General features: G+C 37.3%; 1 protein-coding gene across 3 annotated transcripts in view; it reads right to left on the bottom strand.

The window, feature by feature from the left end:
* The window catches only part of MUSK (muscle associated receptor tyrosine kinase), a 131,046-nt gene that overhangs the window by 88,215 nt on the left and 16,078 nt on the right, over positions 1-26,753 (bottom strand). For all 3 annotated transcript variants that reach the window (XM_065530235.2, XM_005581093.5, XM_074016827.1), the window contains exons 3-5: positions 23,860-24,011; positions 17,338-17,465; positions 12,465-12,606 (exon numbers count right to left, since the gene is read on the bottom strand). In XM_065530235.2, the coding sequence (XP_065386307.1) occupies positions 12,465-12,606; positions 17,338-17,465; positions 23,860-24,011 (422 nt within the window). The remainder of the gene's footprint in view (positions 1-12,464; positions 12,607-17,337; positions 17,466-23,859; positions 24,012-26,753) is intronic.

Consider the following 26,753-nt stretch of genomic DNA (forward strand, 5'->3'; position numbering starts at 1 on the left):
TTTGATATCTGAAGGAAATAACTGAATGTAAAATTTTTTGAACTCCATATTGCCATAGAATTCTAATAGCTTTCCTTGATATCTTTGTATGAATCAAAATAGTCACATTTTAAAATTAAGCCCAGTGGAGGCATGGCCTTCTCTATCTCATGTTGCACCTGGAACATTGCTCCGTGCATCTTTGTTGGATGAACTAATGCACTAAAGAGAAAGAAATTTTCCCTTACTGTGTATGTATGCTTGAACTTACACATCTCATTTTAATATCTGAAAAATTACATTAAAAACTCGCTCCAATTAGAGTATGCATATTTCAGGTCACAACAACTTTTCATTTCGAATAATATAATGTCAACATTATACTAAAGAATTTAATTATTTTGAAGTACATTTTCTTCAACACTATAATTTAAGAGGGCTTAACTATCTGTTGACTTGAAGCATTATGTGTTATCTATTCAGTGCTACCATTATTATACAAGTGACTTTTTCTTAGAGAAATGTAGTGACAACTGTTCAACCAAAGGACCGCTTAACCATTCTTCTCTGAAAGCCTTATAGAACTTTTTTGAGGAAACCATACCATAATATACCATAATATCCCCTAAAGTCAAAATCAATGGGTCAAGCTCCTCTTTTAGAACATGCATCCTCTTAAATCATGCAGATTTAATTTTCCCCATGATAGCCTCCAGGGATATCAGAGGTTTGTGATTTTTTCTTTTGTTTGGTTTTTAAATGCACAATGTACTCATGACAGCAAATCAAACCTGTTAGTGGCATCAAACAAGTAGGATTGATGCCGGGAACAGGACCACTGCAAATTTTATTAAAACTGCAATCACTGAGAGCACAGCACACGGTGGGGTTTTAAATACCTCTCTCTGTGGCATTTGTGATATTAAGAGCTGCAGCATAAACAAAGGAAAAAGCAAATCAAATGTGGTATAAACATTACATGATTGCTTCCACTTTTGTAGATGCAACAAGTAAATTTGATCTCTAGGAAAGAAGACAGCCAGAAGTCTAAAATTTTGAAGACAATGCTGATCTTTTATAGTTACATCTATTGACATCTGCTTCTGTGACATGATAGATAGATAAATAGATAGATAGAGATTATTATTTATTTTCATCTTTCGGAATTCTACTTGTCTTACCCATTTCATATGTCTGCAAAAATATCTTCAGATAAAAGCTTCTGAATAGATTTTGTTGGCCTTAAGGGTACATAGTGCAGCCTTCCAGACTGCAAAGAAATTGGGCTGGCAGTGCTCAGGTGTCCTGACAAGTGATGGAGACTCATGCACTGAAGACACTTAAATTCTCCATATGACTTGCATTCCCTTGTCACTCCCCAAAATGCCTCTCCGTGTTTTGACAGGAGGCTGCTTTCAAAGTCCTGAGGAAATAAGGATGCATTTAAACATTAGGGAACCCTACAATGACCCTGTACCTAGAAGGACTCTGTTCTTTTTGTTCTGCTTCTAGACCCTGCCTGGCTCTTATTTGCAGTTTTGTATTTGTGCCAGGACACCTCTTCCCACCAGCAATTGCCGACTGACAGTCCTCTCTTGATTCCAGCTTCTGCCCAATGTTTTCCTTAATGGCTTAAAGCTTCAAGGGTAAACAAGATAATAATAGAAAATGCAATCAACAAGAGCTTGATACACTCCAGCATCCATCTATTTTAATTTGGGTCTCAAGTACTCCACATTCAGCCAGTTTCTATACACAAAGCAGTATTTATCTGAATGTGATAGTCACAGAATGTAGTAAGAGCCACATTCAGCCTCAAATAAATAAGTGCATTTTTAAAAATCATAGTTAAGGCAAAGAATGTGAGGGGAAAAAAGAAAATTAGATATTTGTAAATTGTAAATGAGTCTTTTGCAATGATTAAAAAACTTATAACAAAGACACCCCCCAGCTATAAAAAACAATAATTGTGTTATCACCTTAAAAGATTTGATTTCTATGGTCTGGTATTTTATTTTATTTTATTTTACTTTATTGTAGAGATGAGTTTTTGCCATGTCACCCAGGCTTGACTCCAACTCCTGGATTCAAGTGATTCACCCACCTTGGCCTTCCAATGTATTGGGATTATAGGCATGAGGCCCTGCACTGGTCAGAGGAACTAATATTCTTTCTCTCTCTCTCTCTCTCTCTCTCTCTCTCTCTCTCTCTCTTTCTTTGAGACAGGGTCTCACTCTGTCGCCCAGGCTGGAGTTCAGTGGCTCCATCTCAGCTCACTGCAACCTCCGCCTCCCAGGCTCAAGCAGTTCTCCTGCCTCAGCCTCCCGAGTAGCTGGGATTACGGGTGTCCACCACAATGCCTGGCTAATTTTTGTATTTTAAGTAGAGCCATGGCTTCACCATGTTGCCCAGGCTGGTCTTCAACTCCTGGCCTCGAGTGATCCACCTACCTCGACCTCCCAAAGTGCCGGGATTACAGGTGTGAGCCACTATGGTTGGCCCTCTGGTCTAGCATTTTAAAGGGAGCATATGCCACTGGTCAAAACAGGGAAGTAAAATCAGAATTTCAAAAGTTGTCCCAAGCAATCATGATAGCAAACCCTCATTGAAAATTCCAGCCCTGCCATTCAAATCAGCATGTTCCAGTGCCATATCCCTCTGCCCCTGAGTATCTGTCTTCCTGGCCTTTAGAGGTACTCAGGAGAAAATAATTTCAGATATATAAAAAAAATATAGATCACTCTTTGACTACACACCATACCTAAAGCAGAATGTGAAGTGGATTAGAAAAGCAGACAAAACTGTCTCTTAAAAGAGAATTTCCTCTATATGGCCCTGAAAAGTCACTTAGTCTCTATTTCAACCTAATAAAATGAATAGGCAGCAAATAAAAGGTTTTGAGGGAAAAAGGCTAGCTGGAATCATCCCACTGAAAATAATGCTTTCATTTCTATGAGGAACTAATAAAATTATTTCAAGCAGAAGGAAAATTTCTAGTTAAAAATTAAGCTTTATGAGCCAAGATGGCTGATTTATTTTTGTTTTATCACTGTATATTCATTCTCATATTTGGGGACAGCTAAGGAATGATCTTAGCTGGAGGGCAGAAGCCACAAACTGGGTGTGAATGCCTTTAGCACCTGTAAGACAAATTTCAATTTCAGAGATTTTAAAATATGCAACAAAGAAACTAAAATTGTGATTATAAGGGATTAATGACTGACATGCAACCCAGATATGCCAAAATATGAAAAAATGAACATCTTAGAATGCATGAAATATGATATGTAGATTTCTCTGGTGACATCAGACAATAAGATGTTCCCTGGTCACATCCTGCCATGAATCCTCTCCTAGAGCCCTGTGGCACACAGGGGCCTGAGACAGGGCTTAACCTTCCTAGAAGAGCCTCCACAGTTGTAAGATTGAAAACTTTTTTCTACATGCCAGATGACTGTAGCATCTGGGAAACAACAGAGGCTTCCCTGTCAATGTTAAATCAGTATACCTAAATAGTTATTACCTAGCGGTGCTTCCCTTTCCTGTAGGAGCTTACCTTTGTTTTACTTTTCCCTTTATGCTGTAAGTCAGTAACACCCAACAAAGTGTAGAAAATGTTCACTGAGAAATCAGAATCCTAACAAAACTTTTGTGCTGAATCCTCCAAACCATTCCAGACTATAAAATGATAATTTCAGGTTTCCACCTATACGTAGAAAAGAAGAGTCAGCTGGGTGGAGACTTCATAAGCGGCTGCTGTTCTCTGACCCCCTTGACTTCCTCTATCTAGGTAGCTCTGCCAACTTCCTCTTGTAGGTCTCAACCTTAGCAGCTTTAAGGATTGATTCCTTCCCAAAGGAAATGGTATGTTCCACATCCTGTTCATCAGGACCTCTGTTGCGGGAAGTCAGGGACCCCAAAAGGAGGGACCAGCTGGAACCATGGCAAAAGAACATACATTGTGAAGATTTCATGGACATTTATCAGTTCCCAAAATTAATACTTTTATAATTTCTTACACCCATCTTACTTTAATCTCTTAATCCCATCATCTTCATAAACTGAGGATGTATGTCACCTCAGGACCCTTTGATGATTGCATTAACTGTACAAATTGATTGTAAAATATATGTGTTTGAACAATATGAAATCAGTGCACCCTGAAAAAGGACAGAATAACGCAATTTTCAGGGAACAAGGAAAGATAACTATAAGGTCTGACTGCCTGCGGGGTCGGGCAGATAGAGACATATTTTTCTGCTCGCAGAAAACCTATAGACAGATGTGTGAGTACGAGAAATATCACTGAATTCTTTTCGCAGCAAGGAATAGCCCTGGGGAAGGAATGCATTCCTGGGGGTAGGTCTATAGATGGCTGCTCTGGGAGTGTCTGTCTCATGCGGTTGAGATAAGGACTGAAATACGCCCTGGTCTCCTGCAGTACCCTCAGGCTTACTAGGATTGGGAAATTCCAGCCTGGTACATTCTAGTTAGACCAGTTGTCTGCTCTCGAACCCTGTTTCCTGTTAAGATATTTATCAAAACAATGTGTGCACAGCGGGACATAGATGCTCATCAGTAATTCTAATTTTGTCTTGCCTTGTGTTCTTTATTGCCCTTGAAGCATGTGATCCTTATGACCTACTCTCTGTTTGTACACCCCCTCCCCTTTTAAAATCCCTAATTAAAACTTGCTGGTTTTGTGGCTCAGGGTCACCATCACGGTCCTACCAATATGTGATGATACCCCCAGAGGCCCAGCTGTAAAATTTCTCTCTTTGTACTTTCTTTTTATTTCTCAGACTGGCTGACACTTAGGGAAAATAGAAAAGAATCTATGTTGAAATATTGGGGGCTGGTTCTCCTGATAGACTTTCACCTTCAAAATTCTTCAGCCAATATCCAAGTGTTGTGAAAACCTAATCAACATAGGAATCAATTGCCTTTGACAAAATTTTCCCATCTCTGAGTTTGTCCTGGAGCACAATGGAGCAACAGAACTGCAAAAATATCAAACTAATGAACAAAAAGGTTCATGTTACTTTATCAAAATAGTATAATATTTGGAAGAAGTGTTTTTTTCCCAAAGCATAAATGCATGTATTAATTCTTCCTAATTATAAAGATCTCTTTATAAAGATGCAAAAAGTATAGACCTACATAAAGTGTAAAATAGAAGTTACACCCATATAATTTTCTTTCTTTTTTTTCTCACACACTGTTGCTGGGGCTGGAGTGCAGTGGCACAATCTCTGCTCACTGCAACCTCTGCCTCCCAGGTTTGAGCGATTTTCCTGCCTTAGCTTCCCAAGTAGCTGAAATTACAGGTGCTCACCACCACACCCAGCTAATTTTTTGTATTTTCAGTAGAGATAGGGTTTCACCATGTTGGCCAGGCTGGTCTCGAACTCCTAACCTCATGATTCACCTACCTCAACCTCCCAAAGTGCTGGGATTACAGGTGTGAGCCACCATGCCCAGCACCCCTATATAATTTTCTATGCAGAGATGACGATTTAAGAGTTTGATATACATGTACTCTAAAATATAATAATAAGATATACTGTTCTTTAACTTCCTTTTTCACTTATGAACATATTATATTGGTAATGAATTAATATTCCAAAGCATTTAGAACAGTATCTTGCACATGGTAAGCACTATACAAGTACTTATTAAATACATGAAATAAATAATAAAACAGCAAATAATTATGTAGTATACACTATGTGTCTATATTAACTATTTAATAATCAAGCATCCTAAGAGGTAGGTTCTGCTTTTATCTCTATTTTAGAGAGGAGAAAGCTGAGGCTCAGAGATGGAAAGCAGATCCAAGTCACATATATGGTAATTTAAGAAGTTAATGTATATAAATACATCTCATTCTTTTTAATGGCTGATGGAATTTCATCACGTATTTAGTTGGTCTCCTATTGATGCAAATTTAAGTTCTTTACAACTTTTTACTAAGCAGCTTTGTGACAAATAATCTTGAACATATACTTGTGCAAATATCCCTTTAGATAAATTTTCAGAAGTTAAATTGCTGAGACAAATCTATACATATTTTAAAGTTTGATTTTTATTTTTTGTAAACCTCCACGGGGCTTTACCAAATTGTAAGGATAGATGAAAGTGATAGTTTCCCCACACTCTATTGTTATCCTAATTGTTGTCCCTTATAAGTAATCTGTCTTCAATATTTTAAGATAATATCTTTGTCTTTGATGTTTCATTATGATTAGACTGGGTGTGAAATGTTTATTTCTCTGCTCTTCACTTTTACTGATTGGGACTTGGTGTGCTTCATGTACTTGAAGATTTAAGTCTTTCATCAATGCTGGAAAGTTCTTAGTCACCATGTTTTGGAGTATTGCCTCTCATATTTTCTGTATTTTCTCTTTCTGTAATATATCTTTTATCATTTCTTAAATTCAATTTCATCTTTTCCATCCTTTCAAACTCTTTCTGTATTGAATTCTAAATTCTGAAGAGCTGATTTCTAATGGGTGAATTATCTCTTTATGTCTATCTAATATACTATTACTCATCCATTGAATTTTAATTTTAATTGTATTTTGTATTTGTTAAAATTATATTTAATTATTTTTCAAAACTGCCTGTCTTCCTATTTATTATTTATTATTATTATTATTTTAGACAAAGTCTCACTCTGTTGCCCAGGCTGGAGTGTAGTGGCACAATCTTGGCTCACTGCAACCTCTGCCTCCTGGGTTTAAGAGATCCTTTTGTCTCAGCCTTCTGAGTAGCTGGGATTACAGGTGTGCACCACCATGCCTGGCTAATTTTTGTATTTTTAGTAGAGATGGGGTTTCACAATGTTGGCCAGGCTGGTCTTGGACTCCTGACCTCAAGTAATCTGCCTGCCTTAGCTTCCCAAATTTCTGGGATTACAGGCATGAGCCACGGTGCCTGGCCCTAATGTATTTTCAGCTTTTCTTATTCCTCCTTTTGTATTTTTAATTGCTTTAAGCATACTTATTTTATAGTTTCTATGATGTTATTTGGTTAACTGAATTTTCTTTGTATATTACGTTGGATAACACTCACTCGAGGTAGGTTGTTTTCCGTAGGTGTGACAATTTCGCATTGTGAACTCATCCTCAGTGAAATGCCTGTGTAACCTGGGTAAAGTGCTTCTTCTTTGAACTTTTTTTTCTTGTTAAATTTTTGGCCTGGAACCAATGTTTTGTGTGTATGTGGGTTTTTTGGCCTGGAACCAATGTTTTGTGTATATGTAGGTTTTGTTGTTGTTGTTTTGCTTTTTTGTTTTTTTGAGACAGGGTCTCGCTCTGTTGACCAGGCTGAAGTACAGTGACATGATCTTGGCTTACTGCAGCCTCCACCTCCTGAGCTCAAGCCATCCTCCCACTTCAGGCTCCCAAGTAGCTGAGACTACAGGCATGTGCCACCACACCTGGCTAATTTTTGTATTTTTTGTAGAGACGGAGTTTTGCCATGTTGCCCAGGTTGGTCTCCAGTGCTCAAGCCATCAGCCTCCCAAAGTGCTGTGATTACAGGGGTGAGCCACTGTGCCCAGCCTGAAACCAGTTTGTATGTTCATTTTTCCAGCTGAGAATTCCCAGGCAGTGCTGACGGTATTAAGTCAATATCAAGCCTATGAAAGCTATAGTCCTAGGTGTTGAATATTCACTCCTAAGAAGACCTGGTTTTTTTCTTCCTCACGACTAAAGACAGACAAGCCATTTTGTTGTGTTTTTGTGCCTGTAGATGGAATTTCTAGCCCATCTTTCTACTTTTGTGGTTCTCAGCTTTATACAAGGGTCTGAATGCTAACCTCCATTTCACATGGGCCACAACCCTGTCTCCTGCCCGTTTAAGGGTTTTCAAACTAATCCCTTTTAATGTTCTTCAAACCAATCTCCTAGTTTATAGAGATGAGCACCTGTCCCATTACCTTTAGAACAACAAGAAACCAGCCCATTGAGTTTACAGTTTTTGCAGTTCCTGTGCATTTTGAGCTTCCAGAGATTTACATTTTATTCTTACGAGTTATACAACTAGCCCAGCATTTCTGGGTGTTTGTAGTAGAAAGATTTTCATATTTTCTTGTCTGTCATATTGCTGGAGCTATAGTGTTTAATCCTAGGCTCAAATCTGAGGATATTTCATATTTGGATATTAAATCATAGGTGTGGCTGGGCATGGTAGCTCGTGCCTGTAATCCCAACATTTTGGGAGACCGAGGCTGGAGGATTGCTTGAGGAGTTTGAGACCAACCTGGGCAACATAGCAAGACCCTCTATAAAATAAAATAAAATACCTGGGCACAGTGGTGCACACTTGTAGCCCCAGCAAATCAAGAAGCTGAGGTGGGAGAATAACTTAAGCCTAGGAATTTGAGGCTACAGTAAGCTATGATTGTGCCGTTGCACTCCAACCTGAGCAACAGAGTGAGACTTTGTCTCAAAACAAAGGAAGGAAGGAAGGAAGGAAGGGAGGAAGGGAGGAAGGGAGGAAGGGAGGAAGGGAGGGAGGGAGGAATTATAGGTGTATTTGGTACCTAAAGATTCCATGATTCATTGCTTCAATCTCTCTTTTGCAGTAGTCTTAAATCCTTTGCCCTATTTTCCTTCCTGACAAAACTCCAACACTTATGTCTTGCCTTTGAATTTAGCTTTCTGCAATTTTCTGAACTTACAGCTGTATAGCAGAGCAACACTGGAGGAAAAACCCTGCAACCATGCAGATTGATGCCACTCCATATTCACGGTCCTGCTCTCTACTAAAACTTTAATGCTGCCCTACCTTCCTGGTTTACTTTGTGAGTCATCTCTCCCATCCCACAGCTATTTTAGAACTCACCTCATCCCCACCCCCTTCCCTGACCCTTTAACAAAAGTGTTTTCAAAAGATAACCCTAATTTCTCCTTCCTAGAGGAAATAGAGACCATAAGAACAGAATTTTCTGAAATTCCATCCACCAAACTTATGAACTAATTTATACTGAAAACAGCTCCCTTCTTCTTTCTTCCTAATACGAGGACATGCTGTCTTCCTGTCTAAGGAGAGTGACCATGTAATTTATCGTGGAAGCTTAGATACTTCTGAAAGTAAAAGAGAGACTCTATTAATAATGATTCCAGGACAACAGGTGTAAACCAGAACTGTCTTGGGAAAACTGGAACATGTGGTCACCCTCTGTATACAGTTTATCATTCTACTTGGCCCCCAAATACAACCCTTGTGCAGTTTCCAGCACCACATTCCCTTGAATATTTTCTTATGTATGTTCGAATTTTCCTTCTCTCTGAGCTCAGTCTCATTAATATTTTAACATTTAATTTTTTTACATTTCAATCTTTTTCAAAGAGAAATCTTGCAATGCAACATGATCTACACACCAAACATAGCTCCAGCTACTGCTCCCTTTTTTGGCTCCTCCCCTTTGTCTGAAAAATTTATCGAAAAATTTGTCAATACCTCCTGTCTCTTTTTTTTCAGCTCCCAACCTCTTCATTTGCAGAATTCTGGCTTTTCCCCTCGTTTTCGTCTAGACACTTCTCTTGACAATGTCAAATAGGACTATCTCATTTTTTAATAGAGCAGACAGTAGTCAGCCTTACTCAAATTCTTAGACATAGCTATCTGTGCAGCCTTGTGTAAGTTAGCTATCCTCTCTATTCCTCTGTTTCCTAAAATGGCAGAATATAGGGCCCTTGTTACAGACTTTTAGTGATACTTTTAAACAAGATACTCCACATAAAACATTTAGCCTCAATGGAACCTTTTAAAATGTTAGCCTTCCCATTGGACATCCTTTCAAAAAGACATCCATGCTGCACCGTGCTTGAGTTAGATGGTTCCATCAATAATTCTGTATGTCACTGGTTGAACATTTTAAGGCAAGACCAAAGTATAGGATACCTTTACATTTCCATTGCAGAGATCCAGCAGTCTGAGAATGGCAACCTTGAAAAGGGAGCTTTACTTCTGTGTGGTAGGGTGTTTTTTTCACATTTGTTACAGCAAAGATTTAGTTACCACATTGTACTCAATCCATGGCCTGGTATGTTTATCTTTATTAGAGGTTATCAATGACAAAACCATATCTTTTCCTGTATGCCCATCTGGGTTAAGTGTAGCCCAGCATCAAATGGCACCATAGAGTTCTGATTCGATATAGCCATTACATAACTAATTTGCAGGGTTACGACTTGATACATACATATGCTCGTCTGCCCCAACTGACCATGGCCCTGCCTCATCATCTTCAGTCCTCATCATTGCCAAACTAGCAGGCATCTGCATGTACTTTTGAGGTTTTTCCAGTCATTTCTCAGTTGCTTTTTTTTAAAACTTGTTCTGAGTTGTATGTTGAGGTAGCCCTACCTCTAAGTAGGTCACGTCTACATTATATCTTATGAAAATACCTCAACTATTTCTTCAAGTGGAAGTCAACCTTTCAGAGCTTTCAGAGCCAAAGCAAATTTATTACAATTTTATATTTTAATCATAAAAAGTATAGTAGATTCCATTTATTAAATGCTTATTATGTACCAGCAATTGTGCTAAGCATGTCACATATTTTGGCTATTTTAATAGTGACTAAGATGAGGGTAGAAATAGACATGTGTGCTAACATCATATTAACTACAGTTAGAGTAACTTTAAATGATATTATGAGCTCTCAGTACTAGCAAATTTAATACAGTCTCTAGCATATCTTAACTTTTAAAGCACTAAGCATGACCATTTAAAGGTTATGAAAAAAGAGGCAGTATTCAGTGCTACTGACAGGCATGATACAAAATTAAATGGTAACACAAAACCAAACTGTATAATAACTCCAACTAATGGAGTTCGGTGATGATTTTCTCTAGGTCCAAGGTAAAGCAAGTTGTTTTAATATCTATGAAGCTACTGACCTAAATGATCAGTATTAAATATGATAATACAGAAGTCTTATTTTTAATATCTTAAAGATAAAGACTCTTTGTGGTATTTTATACAAATGGATAGCATTAATTCTGCATCATTCCTTAGACAGAACAAGAAAACACTGGATCTAGGCAGACAGATATTCAGTGAGTCTGAATGCGTGTCTGGGTGGGTTTGTAGGTTTATTTAGTTTTTACTGAATAAATCACATCAACTGGTTGTTGAATACTGAGCTTTAAACAGCACTGATTATTTAGAAGATACTAAATTACAGCAACTTGCTGAAAGTGTGTTTTTATATTCTGACAGCAACTATTCCCACCAACCTCATTATTTTCCATGAGGAATTAATGAACGTTTTATGAGCAATTGGTCCAATGACATAATAAAGATGTTACCTCAATTAGAGGCAAATGTGGGAAACGAGATCATTAAAGAAGTGGCAGGAATGTCCAGCAAGGAAATAAAAATAATCTTAAAGGGGTTAATAGAAAACTATATGAGTGAGAAGGAAATATGCAGAAAAGGATAGATTTTGGCCTAAGGAAAGTAGGATAGAATCAAAGCAAAATATGGAGAACTCTTCAAGTCTTTTCCTGATTGAACTGTAATTTGTGCCGGTATGTGATACTCTAACACTTACCAATCAGATAAGAGAAAAGCAGAAAAATAGATGATAATTCTTATAGCCAACATTTATTGAGGGTGCACAAAGGACCCTCAATAACACTATCAACATCTAACTTCATTAAATAGAGCAAACCCCACTTAACAGGTGAGAAAGCTAGGAGCCAAAGATGTTAATTCTCTGGCATACAACAGGAAGAGCTAGAAAGGGTGTGTACTCAGTTTACTCACCTAATAGAGGTGTGCTGGTAGTTCTTTTTAAGCAAAATGTGGTGCAATTTTAGGTCAGGAAGGACCCGACTGACAAGTGAATAGAACACCTAGACCTATTTGGATTCTGATTTCTCAGTGAAGACCTTTCGCACCAAGTTATTGAATTAGCTGATTAAAAAATATTTTTAGAAAGAGAAGAAAAACTATTTTGACAACATAACTCATAGAACTGAGATTATTTTTGGCTTTATGATTTGAGTTACTGTTTTATTTTTTTTTCAAGCTTTGTGATAGAATACTATCTGAAAATAGCTACTTTTTCCCCCTTATCACATCTTTTTAAAGTTGCTCTGTATGATGAAAAAGATTAAAATTGTTGTGCCCAAGTTTGTAAATGAGGGAAGAATTGTCCAAACCAGGAAGACATTCTAAAATGGATTTCTGTTATTTTACTGTTACAGTAAATTTAGTCTGTTTGGTAAAAATTACCAGTGATTGTAAGTAATCAATGGAATATGACCTTTTATACTAGTGAAAATTTCTTTCTTTTTCAGTTTTCCTATTCTGTTATCATAGGCTTGACCTTATGGCCTAATATCTGGAACAACTGAGGGAACTGGGCTGCCCACATCTATTCTCTCCCAAGTCCAAGTGCAGCCTTCACAGTAGAGAGTGAGGCCCCTGGTCACACTGTGAGTGGAACAAATGCAGCTCCTTACCCTCAACTTCCAGCTTCACCACTTTTGAATATGCTGTCCCAAGGCTGTTTTTTGCCACACATCGATACTGTCCTGCATCTTCCTTTTGTACGTTATGAATCCTCAAGCTCCCAGATTCAAGAACTGCAGTTCGGGAATTTTCCTGCCAGAGATAGGGACGTGAATTCAAAAATGTTTAAGGGTCTATCAAGGATGCATTTGCCAAATATCATCAACTTATTGTCATCACTATTATCATCAAAGATATCACTTTGACCTTTATTGGGCACTTATTATATAAAACATACAATATTAAATGAAATAGTGCAGGAGTACCTAAGTTAATCTTCACCAGGGTCCTATGAGGTATAGTTTATTTTTATTTTCTTTCATCACATGAGTATATATGTAAAGGCTTATTTTACTTCCCTAAAGTCACTGCTAAATCTGATTAAAAGCATTGCTTTTAGAAGGGGGAAATATTGCAGAAGGGGGTGGTGAGGCATACAAAACTACATACTGGGTATAATGTACAGCACTTGGGTGATAGATGCACTAAAATCTCAGACTTGGCCACTATACAGTTCATCCGTGTAACCCAAAACCACTAGTACCCCAAAAACTATTGAAATAAAAATAAATAAATGCATTACTTTTAACTATCAAGTTTACCTTGCACCCTAGATGGTGTCTTTAGAAGAGTACATGTCCTTTGAAATACTAGAAAATTTCACACATAATATTAAAATTACTCTTTAGAGTTTAAATATTACCTCTGTCTTTTCTGTTTTGGACCCTAAATTCAGTAACATAAATACAACCACCTTTGTTTGTCATTGTAGGAAATGCACCAAGATTTATAACAAAAGGAAAGCCAGATAATTAGATAATCATTAAAAATTAGCAATATTTATTTTATTTTAAATAAAGCAGAGCTGAGTAATTTTATACCTTAGTTCAGTTAACTGACATATGGTGACACCTTTGCATTCCCCATAAAATACACTATGCATTGTTAAATGAGAAACATAGTCTGTGATCTTTTAGGTGATACAAAGATGGAAAGACAATAATGATGCCATATAATTTATCAGTAAATGTGGGGATAAGATAGAGAGGCAGTACAAAATAAGTGTATAAATAATAACTTTTTTTTTTTCGAAATGGAGTCTCATTCTATTGCCCAGGCTAGAGTGCAGGGTGCGATCTTGCAACCTCTGCCTCTCAGGTTCAAGTGATTCTTCTGCCTCAGCCTCCTGAGTAGCTGGGTGTTTTAGACATGAAGTCCTTGCCAATGCCTATGTCCTGAATGGTATTACCTAGGTTTTCTTCTAGGGTTTTTATGGTATTAGGTCTAACATTTAAGTCTCTAATCCATCTTGAATTAATTTTCGTATAAGGAGTAAGGAAAGGATCCAGTTTCAGCTTTCTACTTATGGCTAGCCAATTTTCCCAGCACCATTTATTAAATAGGGAATCCTTTCCCCATTTCTTGTTTTTGTCAGGTTTGTCGAAGATCAGATGGCTGTAGATGTGTGGTATTATTTCTGAGGACTCTGTTCTGTTCCATTGGTCTATATCTCTGTTTTGGTACCAGTACCATGCTGTTTTGGTTACCGTAGCCTTGTAGTATAGTTTGAAGTCAGGTAGCATGATGCCTCCAGCTTTGTTCTTTTGGCTTAGGATTGTCTTGGCAATGCGGGGTCCTTTTTAGTTCCATATGACTTTAAAGCAGTTTTTTTGCAATTCTGTGAAGAAAGTCATTGGTAGCTTAATGGGGATGGCATTGAATCTATGAATTACTTTGGTCAGTATGGCCATTTTCATGATATTGATTCTTCCTATCCATGAGCATGGTATGTTCCTCCATTTGTTTGTGTCCTCTTTTATTTCACTGAACAGTGGTTTGTAGTTCTCCTCGAAGAGGGCCTTTACATCCCTTGTAAGTTGTATTCCTAGGTATTTTATTCTCTTTGATGCTATTGTGAATGGGAGTTCATTCATGATTTGGCTCTCGGTTTGTCTGTTACTGGTATATAAGAATGCTTGTGATTTCTGCACATTGATTTTGTATCCTGAGACTTTGCTGAAGTTGCTTATCAGCTTAAGGAGATTTTGGGCTGAGGCGATGGGGTTTTCTAAATACACAATCATGTCATCTGTAAACAGGGACAGTTTGAATTCTTCTTTTCCTAACTGAATACCCTTGATTTCTTTCTCTTGCCTGATTGTCCTAGCCAGAACTTCCAACACTATGTTGAATAGGAGTGGTGAGAGAGGGCATCCCTGTCTTGTGCCACTTTTCAAAGGGAATGCTTCCAGTTTTTGCCCATTCAGTATGATATTGACTGTGGGTTTGTCATAAATAGCTCTTATTATTTTGAGATACGTTCCATCAATACCGAATTTATTGAGAGTTTTTAGCATGAAGGGCTGTTGAATTTTGTCAAAGGCCTTTTCTGCATCTGTTGAGATAATCATGTGGTTTTTGTCTTTTTGTCTTTGGTTCTGTTTATATGCTGGATTACATTTATATGCTTGTCTTTGGTTCTGTTTATATGCTGGATTATCTTTATTGATTTGTGTATGTTGAACCAGCCTTGTATCCCAGGATGAAGCCCACTTGATCATGGTTGATAAACTTTTTGATGTGCTGCTGGATTTGGTTTGCCAGTATTTTACTGAGGAGTTTTGCATTGATGTTCATCAGGGATATTGATCTAAAATTCTCTTTTTCTGTTGTGTCTCTTCCAGGCTTTGGTATCAGGATGATGTTGGCCTCATAAAATGAGCTAGGGAGGATTCCCTCTTTTTCTATTGATTGGAATCGTTTCAGAAGGAATGGTACCAGCTCTCCTTGTACCTCTGGTAGAATTCGACTGTGAATCCATCTGGTCCTGGACTCTTTTTGGTTGGTAGGCTATTAATTATTGCCTCAATTTCAGAGCCTGCTATTGGTCTATTCAGTGATTCAACTTCTTCCTGGTTTAGTCTTGGGAGAGTGTAAGTGTCCAGGAAATTATCCATTTCTTCTAGATTTTCAAGTTTATTTGCGTAGAGGTGTTTATAGTATTCTCTGATGGTAGTTTGTATTTCTGTGGGGTCGGTGGCGATATCCCCTTTATCATTTTTTATTGCATCTATTTGATTCTTCTCTCTTTTCTTCTTTATTAGTCTTGCTAGTGGTTTATCAATTTTGTTGATCTTTTCAAAAAGCCAGCTCCTGGATTCGTTGATTTTTTGTAGGGATTTTTGTGTTTCTATCTCCTTCAGTTCTGCTCTGATCTTAGTTATTTCTTGCCTTCTGCTAGCTTTTGAATGTGTTTGCTCTTGCTTCTCTAGTTCTTTTAATTGTGATGTTAGAGTATCAATTTTGGATCTTTCCTGCTTTCTCTTGTGGGCATTTAGTGCTATAAATTTCCCTCTACACACTGCTTTAAATGTGTCCCAGAGATTCTGGTATGTTGTATCTTTGTTCTCATTGATTTCAAAGAACATCTTTACTTCTGCCTTCATATCATTATGTAACCAGTAGTCATTCATGAGCAGGTTGTTCAGTTTCCATGTAGTTGAGCGGTTTTGATTGAGTTTCTTAGTCCTGAGTTCTAGTTTGATTGCACTGTAGTCTGAGAGATAGTTTGCTATAATTTCTGTTCTTTTACATTTGACATTTGCTGAGGAGTACTTCCAACTATGTGGTCAATTTTGGAATAAGTGCGATGTGGTGCTGAGAAGAATGTATATTCTGTTGATTTGGGGTGGAGAGTTCTGTAGATGTCTATTAGGTCTGCTTGGTGCAGAGTTGAGTTCAATTCCTGGATATCCTTGTTAACTTTCTGTCTCGTTGATCTGTCTAATGTTGACAGCGGGGTGTTAAAGTCTCCCACTATTATTGTATGGGAGTCTAAGTCTCTTTGTAAGTCTCTAAGGACTTGCTTTATGAATCTGGGTGCTCCTGTATTGGGTGCATATATATTTAGGATAGTTAGCTCTTCCCGTTAAATTGATCCCTTTACCATTATGTAATGACCTTCTTTATCTCTTTTGATCTTTGACGGTTTAAAGTCTGTTTTATCAGAGACTAGGATTGCAACCCGTGCTTTTTTTTGTTTTCCATTTGCTTGGTAGATCTTCCTCCATCCCTTTATTTTGAGCCCATGTGTGTTTCTGCATGTGAGATGGTTCTCCTGAATACAGCAAACTGATGAGTCTTGACTCTTTATCCAGTTTGCCAGTCTGTGTCTTTTAATTGGACCATTTAGTCCATTTACATTTAAGGTTAATATTGTTATGTGTGAACTTGATCCTGTCATTATGATATTAGCTGGTTATTTTGTTCGTTAGTTGATGCAGTTTCTTCCTAGCATCGATGGACTTTACATTTTGGCATGTTTTTGTAATGGCTGGTACCGGTTGTTCCTTTCCATGTTTAGTGCTTCCTTCAGGAACTCTTGTAGGGCAGGCCTGGTGGTGACAAAATCTCTAAGCATTTTCTTGTCTGTAAAGGATTTTATTTCTCCTTCACTTATGAAACTTAGTTTGGCTGGATATGAAATTCTGGGTTGAAAATTCTTTTATTTAGGAATGTTGAATATTGGCCCCCACTCCCTTCTGGCTTGTAGAGTTTCTGCCGAGAGATCTGCTGTTAGTCTGATGGGCTTCCCTTTGTTCTATCTTTAACATTATTGGTTCCTATTTCTTTTTTTTCCTAGTCAGACCCAAATGAAATGCCATACAGTTTGCATATATGCAAACAGAAATATTTACATTTGGTTAAAATGTACGTGGAAACTATTTTATATTAGAAGTTTGTAAGTGTGTAACTGAGTGTGTAAAGAAATGTTATATTTTAAAATACATTTTATATACATGTTTTAACATCATAACCACTTACCCTGAGAGGGCTGTCTCCCTTTATCCAAGACACTGATGGTTTGGGATTACCCATTGTAGTACATGGTAGGACTGCTTTTAATCCCTCTATTATTTTCACATTTATCGGAGGACGAGTTATTTTAGGTTCTAAAAAGAAATGAAAATTCAAAATAAATAAGGCAATATGGCTTTATTAAACCTAGAGTTTCTAACTTTCAATTTAATTCTAAATATCTGTTTTAAGAATCATTTGAGGCATGTTACGTTAAAAAATTCACCAAATGCTATGACAGTAGATATCAAACAGAAATCAGTTTAGAAACACTTGGTTGTCTCTGCTTTATTAGAATCTTACTAGCAAAACACCAATTTATGAAAAATATTAAGAGTGTGAAGTTACCATAGCAGTCTTCATTTTAAAAGATAGTTAATAAAAGCCGATTAACATAGGCTGTCACCATAGCAATTCAACGTTATTTAACTCATACTGATAGACATAAAACATTTAAAAAGAAAATTTTGATATAACTATATTCTTATATAGTTATAAATTATGACCTATTTTTCCTTTTGCTTCCATCTTAATTTGACTATTAAATATGATGATTATTAATTAAATACATTCATTCTCTAGAACGTAAACCAGATATTATTATATTAACAATCAGAAGAAATTCTCTCATACAATTTGGGGGGGACTCAATTCTGTAAAGCAAACATGTAATTTACTGTTTAAACACTCTTAATCTTTCAGAAGAAATCGTTTACGCCAGTTAATTTTTCTTCTCAAATATGAAACTTTCAAAGAAAGTTATTAAATCTCATATACAAAAGAATTGATAAGTTCAGGATGCCAGTTATTTTAGTACTATTCATAAAATAGTTAAAACTACATTTATGTCCTTAGGAATTTTATGCTACAGATACAGAGGGGTCTTGGCAAGAAAGACTACTGAGAAATGGATACATTTTATTTCTTGCAGGACATGTGCCATAACCAATTTGTTGTTTTGACAAAGGAAAGCATAAAATAAGGACTTTTTTCCTTCTAATTCAATGAGAGGGAGAGGAGTGGGGGCTTTGATGTTGTTGATAATAAGAGGTATTTGCAAAGCCTTCATGATCTGTTGGTTTTTATTTATTTATTTTTATTTTTTATTTATTTATTTATTTTTTTGAGATGGAGTCTGGCTCTGTCACCGAGGCTGGAGTGCAGTGGCACAATCTCAGCCCACTGCAAGCTCCGCCTCCTGGGTTCACGCCATTCTCCTGCCTCAGCTTCCCGAGTAGCTGGGACAGGAGGCACCCGCCACCCATGCCCGGCTAATTTGTTTGTTTGTTTGTTTGTTTTTGTTTTTGTTTTTTTGTATTTTTAGTTGAGACGGGGTTTCACCCTGTTAGTCAGGATGATCTCGATCTCCTGACCTCGTGATCTGCCCACCTCGGCCCCCCAAAGTGCTGGGATTCCTGTTGGTTTTTAATCTAAGCATTTACTGCCATTTAGAGTTGCTGTGGCCCTGTGTTATAGCAAAAATACAAGGAACACTTTAAAATATAGGAAAATAACAACTTTATTACTTTGCCTGCTATCTATAGCATACAACTCTCCTTCTAATAAAGTGTAAATACCTACATTTAGATACAGTACTGGCCAGGTTCCTCAATTGTGAATTGTATTGTCATACAGTTGCTGGGAAAAACTTAGCTTAGCACTTGATATTCCTATGACAGTCAAATAAAGTGGTATCTGTGCCTTCCATGGGTTCCCTGAACAAGATCTCTATGGTAAACCTGAGGCACAGATAATGTCTTAGGTAAAGACCTTTGGTTAAAGCAAAAAACTCCTATCTTCTCAGTGACATGACATGATGTCTTGGTCATCTGTTAGGTGAGGGGTGAGGAATTCTCTTTTGGGAAATTGAATATGAAGTCAACTAGGAATGAGTAGAGTATTGACGCATAGCCATGGATCCCAACTGTAAGGGAACATGATTCAGGGTGGAGTCATAAGTACTGACCAATAAGAACTGGTCACCTTAAAGCAGAGTGCTGGAAGTATCCTGCTGTACCAGCATTGAGACTTCAGCTGATGGACCATTAGGAATTTAGGGGACAGAGTTCTTCGGGGGAGGTTTAAGAGAGCTGGAGTAGTGATAGGGGTTGGGGGATCTTGGGAGCCTTACAAAACAGGTCTTCCCAAGAAGTATGGAAGCATTCCAAAATTTTAGCAATTGGAATGGCCACACTGGTGTATATCCACATGAATGGATGAGATCTCCAAAAGGAGAGGTTGGAAAAAACAAGACAAGAAAAGGGGATTTAGTATAGAACCCAAATAAAGAATATTTGGGCCAGAGAGAATATGTAAAACATTCAAAAGAAAGGTAGTGTCACAAAGTAAGGAAATACTTGAATGTGTTTCATCTTCAGAATCAAGTCTTCATTATTTAGCAAATGAGAGCATTCCAACTTCCTTATTCTATTTCTTACTGCTCCGCATACTGAAGGGAAGCCTGCGTATAGGCAGATCCCCACCTACTTACGCACAGTAAGTACCAAATCAGTATTCCATGAAGTCCTGCTATTCCCACCAGCTTTTTAACCTAATTAACTGAAGACTCCATGTATATTTATGACCAAAAAATAAAAGATCAATTGAGAAAAATTGTAAACATAAAAGGATGGAATCAAAACAAAATCAATGTTTTTTTCTGAAGGAAATAAAATGCAGGGAAAGAAAGAAAATGTCTTTTTAAAAGATGCACTAGTGATATCTTTAGAAGCTTAAGTGAATGTTGTATCATACAAGTGAGTTTGTTATAAAAACAGAGCCATCAAGGAAATTCTTAGAAATTAAAAATATAGTTTTTAAGACCAAAACACTCAGAATGACAAAACAGTCATACCAGAGACCACATTCATAATATGAAGGAAAAGTAAATGGAATCTTCAAGAGAATAGAATATCAAGACATACAGAAAATATGAGGCAAAAAATTTGAAGTCATAGAGAAAGAAAAATGAAAAAAAATAGAGAAAATGTACCTGATTTTCAAAAAAGCTTTGGTCTTTAGATCAAAAAGGCCCACCTAGGCTGGGTGCAGTGGCTCACTCCTGTAATCTCGATACTTTGGGAGGCCAAGGTGGGAGGATCATTTGAGCACAGGAGTTCAAGACCAGCCTGTGCAACATAGTGAGAACTTATCTCTACCAAAAAAAGTAAATAAGTAAATAAATAAAATTAGCCTGGCATGGTGGCTTATGCCTGTAGTCCTAGCTACTTGGGAGGCTAAAGCAGGAGGATTGCTTTAGCCCGAGCAGTCAAGGCTGCAGTGAGCCATGATCATATCACTGCACTACAGCCTGAGTTACAGAGTGAGATCTTGTCTCGAAAGAAAACAAAACAAAATAAAAACTAAACAAACAAAGAAAGAAAAAACAAGTCTCACCCAGAACTGTGTAGGAATAATTCTTAAAAATATACCTGACATATCCTTGTGAATTTGTGAAATTTATGAACTCTAGAAATAAGAAGAAAAATCCTAAACTTTTTAAGAGAGACATCAGATTTATTTGTAAAGAAATAAGAAAAAGACTTCTCATTTGCAACAGAGAATTACCTACTAAAACTAAAGAAAGAGGCTTTTAAAACTCTGATTCTGCACACGGCAAAATTATTATCCAACAATGCAAGCAAAATGAAGACTTCCAAACATGCAAAAATTCAGGAAATATTTTACATCTTCACTCTCTGAAAAAAGTACCTAATGATTTCCTCCAGCAAAATAACAAACGATAAGAAATAAACGATGAAAGACAAAAACACAAAAACTAAAAATAAATGTCCCAAGTAGATCTAAATTCCTCTAATTTGTGTGGTGCCAGTATGTATGGTTGTAAGAGTGTCAGAGAAGAGAAGATGAAGGTTACATCACTGTAAGATTGACAGTTTGCAAGTAGCAGATGTTTACAGGACAGGAGGCCATGAGATTTAAAGATGCTGGTAAGGCAGTGTTTGATGATTCACCACCAGGTAGAAGAAAGAACGAAGTATGGAAGGAAATAAAAGCCCCATTGGGGAGTCAATGGAAAGGAGAACAGAGAGGAATCAAGGTAAGAGAACTTGATGATGTTGGTGATGCTGATATTGTATAGCAAGAGTAGGAGAATGAGAGAGATTGAGACACTGTTGTTAGCTGAGAAGGAGACAATGGAAGTTTGTGCCCACAAACCTACTTGAAGGCAAATCATGAGTATGGGAAACTGCTTTGTTCATCTGGCAAGGCTGGACCAAAAAATGTCCATGATCAGAGAGTGATGTACTGGAGCTGAAGATTTCAAATGCAGACTACTTCCAGAGGGTGACAAGGCCAAGAGTGAATTATCGATTGGGTAGGCTGATAAAGAGTTCACACAAACAGGCTCATGACTGTAATCCCAGCACTTTGGGAAACCAAGGTGGGCAGATTACTCGAGGTCAGGAGCTCGAGACTGGCCTGACCAACTTGGCGAAACTCTGACTCTACCAAAAATACAAAAACTAGCTGGGTCTGGTGGCACATGCCTGTAATCCCAGCTACTTGGGAGGCTGGGGCAGGAGAATTGCTTGAACTTAGGAGGCAGAGGTTGCAGTAAGCCATGATCACATCACTGTACTCCAGCCTGAGTGAGACTCCATCTCAAAAAATATATACATTTATATATTATATATATATATTTATATATAATATGTATTAAATATATATTTAAATATATATATATAACAAAAAAAAACAGTTAACACAAACAACCTAAGTACCCATTAATGATAGACTGGATAAAGAAAATGTGGTACATATACACCGTGGAATACTATGCAGCCATAAAATGGAATGAGATCATGTCCTTTGCAAGGACATGGAAGGAATTGGAAGCCGTAATCCTCAGTAAACTAATGCAGGAACAGAAAATCAAACACTGCATGTTCTCACTTATAAGTGGGAGCTCACGATGGGAACACAGGAACACATGGGGGGAAGCAGCACACGCTGGGGCCCGTCGGGGGTATTGGTGAGGGGAGGGAGAGCATCATGAAGAATAGAATGGATGCTAGGCTTAAAACCTAGTTGATGGGATGATCTGTGCAATATACCACCATGGCACATGTTTGCCTATGTAAAACACCTGCACATTCTGCAGATGTACCCCTGAACTCAAAATGAAAGTTAAAAAAGTAAAACCACTATTCCTCATAAACTACTACATATATGTGTGTACATATAGATTAAAAGTATGGGCCTTAAAATTGAAAAAAAAAAAAACGACAAACATCACTGGATTTGTGGAGGTCAAGGAATTGTGAGAATTAAGTGGTTAGTCGTTCTATCTCATGGCTGTTAAAATTTCTTAGGGTGATTACAGGAGTAGAGATAGATAGAAAGATAGTAAGCCTGGAATCAAATTTTGTAATAAATATGGGGAAGTGCCTAGATTATTAGATGACATGATGAATACAGTTAGAGAAAAGATAGGTCAGAATGGCATAAGCACTCATCAGAGGAAAGATTTTGTATAGGAATACAAAATAGAATGGTTTAAAAGCAACATTGAGGGGCTGAGAGATTACCTTGTAGACATGAAGTGGGGAAAATAGAACCGCTTCCATTGAAGCAGAAAATCACTCTGAAGAACATCAACTTTGAAATAAGGAAAAAGGGTAGAAGTGTCTGCAAAGAGGTTAGAAATAAAAAGGTATAATTTATACCTGATGTAAATGACGAGTTGATGGGTGCTGACAAGTTGATGGGTACAGCACACCAACATGGCACAAGTATGCATATGTAATAAACGTGCACGTTGTGCACATGTACCCTAGAACTTAAAGTATAATAATAAAGAAAAAAAACAAAAAGAAATAAAAAGGTGTTTGGTTGTGTTTCACAGATGTGGGGTAAGGGATTTAGAGGAAGGTTTCCTGGTGGAAGAATTCAGGGTGGAAGTCAGGAGATGTGTGAAGTTAAGAAAATGGGAGAGGACAGAGAATTGAGAGGCTTGCCTTAGGGTAGTGGTTGATGGCAGGTATAAGAGTTGTGGAATTAACTGGCCTCAGGGTTGTGCTTGAACTTCAACTTGTCTCACTGCTGAATCACCAGGCCTGAGAAAATCTCTATTTACTGACTGTTTTAAAGTGTACCAAGTCAGGGTGGGCGCAGTGGCTCAAGCCTGTAATCCTAGCACTTTGGGAGGCCAAGGTAGGCGGATCACCTGAGGTCAGGAGTTCCAGAGCAGCCTGTCCAACATAGTAAAACCCTGTATCTTCTAAAAATAGAAAAATTACCCAGGTGTGGTGGCATGCACCTGTAGTGCCAGCTACTCAGGAGCCTGAGGCAGGAGAATCACTTGAACCCAGGAGGTCGAGGTTGCAGTAAACCGAGATCACGCCACTGCACTCCAGCCTGGGCAACAGTGAGACTCTGTCTCAAAAAATATATATATAAAAAAATAAATAACTAAGTGTACCAAGTCAACTTTCAAATCAATAGACGAATCTCTTTCCCACTCACTCATCTTCACTTGCAGGGCTCCACAACTCTCCACAGCTCCTCCCACACCATTGTTGGCCGTGCAGCAGTAAATGCCATCATCACTGTCTTCCACACTCAGGATGGTGAGGAGCTGACCATTCTCCCGGATGCTGTACCGGGTGTCAAAGAGCCTGCAGGTCACAGAGAAAAATGACAGATTAGTGCTTCATCTGTGATTTTTTTGCTATGATTAACTTATCAAACTGATGAATTGTTAATGAGGAAGTAGAATAAAGGTGAGAGGAAACTTGAGTGAGTTCTGAATAATAGAATAACCTTACTTGGTAATATAAAGCTACAATTATATTCTCATCTTTCTTAGGCTCCAATAGTCAAAGTACCATAGTCCTTCAAAAACACTTTCAAAGGGTGATGCCTACTGATAAGACAAAATGTAAAGTTTACTTTATTCAGGAAAGCATATAAAACCAAGACACAGGGGTCTTCTCCCAATAATTTCTGGGAAGTAGCAGCTATTAATAGATAATGAACATGCATACGTATAAATACAATGAACAGAAAGAGTTAATTATTTGTAGAAGTAACTAATGATTAGTTGAATATTCATTCTTTCATTAAACAATTGCTTATTACTTACTGAATGCTAACAAGTGCCAGGCACACTTCTAGTTACTTGGGATATATAAGGAAGGAAAACAATTTCAAACAACAAAAATATATGCTTTACATATATTATCTATTTAATTATATGCACACCATTTGTTGAGAAGGGAATTGGGGCGATAGAAAGAAATAGGAAGAGAAGCAGCAATATAAAAGAGAGTTTCTTTTAACCAAATAAGATTTTTTTAATGCCAAATGCATGTGGTAAGCAGAGTAACACTCCCACAAAGGTTCTTGTTTTAATCATCAAAATCTGTCAATATGTTACCTTATTTTGCAGATGTTAAGAATCCTAAAATGGAGTATTCTGGACTATTCAAGTGGGCCCTATGTGATAATAAGTATCCTTAAAAGATGGAAGAAGGAGGCAGATTGATAAAGGGAGGTACGACAATGGAGGCAGAGGTCAGAGTAGTGCCATTGCTAGCATTATAAGTGGAGTACGGGGCCAAAGAATGCAGGTGGCCTCTAGAAGCTAGGAAAGGCAAGAAATCAGATTCTTCCCTAGAGCCTCCAGAAGGAACTCAGCCATACCAACACTGACTTTAGCCCAGAGAGATGTATTTCATACTTGTGACCTCCAGAACGATAACATAGTATGTTTATGTTGTTTTAGGCCACTAAGTTTGTGGTAATTTGTTACAGCAAGAATAAGAAATAAATACAGGTTTTGGTACCTGGAAGTGTGGTGCTGCTGCAATAAATACCTAAACATGTGGATATGGCTTTGAAATTGAGGAATAGTTAGAACTGAGAAAAATTTGAAAAGCGTGCTAGAAAAAGCCTGCATTTCCTCAAAGAGACTGTTAATAGAAATATGTGTGTTAATGATTCTGCTCCTGAGGAATTGGAAGGAAGAGAGTTGAATGGTAGAGAAAATCTAAATCATCTTAAAGAATACCTAAATTATCATGAACAGACTGTTGGTAGAAATATGTATGTTCAAAGCACTACTGGTGAGGACTTGGGTGGAAATGAGGAGCATGTTACTAGGAAAGGAAGAAAAGGGGATCCTTGTTATGCAGGACAGAGAACTTAGCTGAATAGTGTCCTGCAGTTATGTGGAAAACAAAACTTGTGAATGATGAACTCAGATATTTAGCTGAGGAAATTTCTAAGCAATGTGTCGAAGCTGTGGCCTCATTTCTTTTTGCTGGTTATAGTAAAATTCAAGAGGAAAAGATAAGTGGGAAAAACTACTAAGCAAAAAAGGAACCAGGACTTGATGATTTGGGATTATTAGCCTATCCAGATTGCACAAAATACTAGAAAACCAAATTCAACAATACATTAGAAAGATCATCTGTCATGACCAACTGGAGTTTATCCCTGGGATACAAGGATAGTTCAACATATGCAAATCAATCAATGTGATACATCATATCAACAGATAAAGGGTAAGAAACATATGGTCATTTCAATATATGCTGAAAAAGCATTTGATAAAAATTCAGCATCCCTTCGTGATAAAAACCCTCAAAAATTACATGGAAAATGCCTCAGAATAATAAAAGCCATATACGACAGACCCACAGCCAGTATCATACTGAATGGGGAAAAACTGAAAGCCTTTCCTCTAATCTGGAATGCAACAAGGATGCCTGCTGTCACCACTGTTACTCAAAACAGTCCTGGAAGTCTTACCTAGAGCAATCAGACAAGAGAAAGATATTAAGGGCCATCCAAATTGGATGGGAAGAAATATCTTTTTTACAGATGATATGCTCTTATATTTGGAAAAGCTTAGACTCCACAGAAAACTATTAGAACTGATAAATTCAGCGAAGTTGCAGGATACAAAAATCAACATACAAAAATCAGTAACATTTGTATATGCCAACAATGAACAATATGAAAAATAAATTTTAAAATAATCCTATTTACAATAGCCACACATAAAATTAAATAGGAATTAATCAAAGAAGTAAAAGATCTCTATAATGAAAACTGTAAGACACCAATGAAAGAAATTCATGAGGACACCAAAAAATGGAAATATATTCCATATTAATAGATTGGAATAATCAATATTATTAAAATGTCTATACTACTGAAAGCAATCTATAGATTCCATGTAATTCCTATCAAAATACCAATGGTATTCTTCACAGAAATAGAAAAAAAATCCTAAAATTTATGTGGAACCACGAAAGGCCCAGAATAGCCAAAAAAAAATGAAAAAAAACTGGAGGAATCACATTGCCTTACTTCAAATCATACTACAGAGCTAGAGTAACCAAAACAGCATG

Source organism: Macaca fascicularis, chromosome 15 (assembly GCF_037993035.2).
Source record: "Macaca fascicularis isolate 582-1 chromosome 15, T2T-MFA8v1.1".
NCBI lineage: Eukaryota > Metazoa > Chordata > Mammalia > Primates > Cercopithecidae > Macaca > Macaca fascicularis.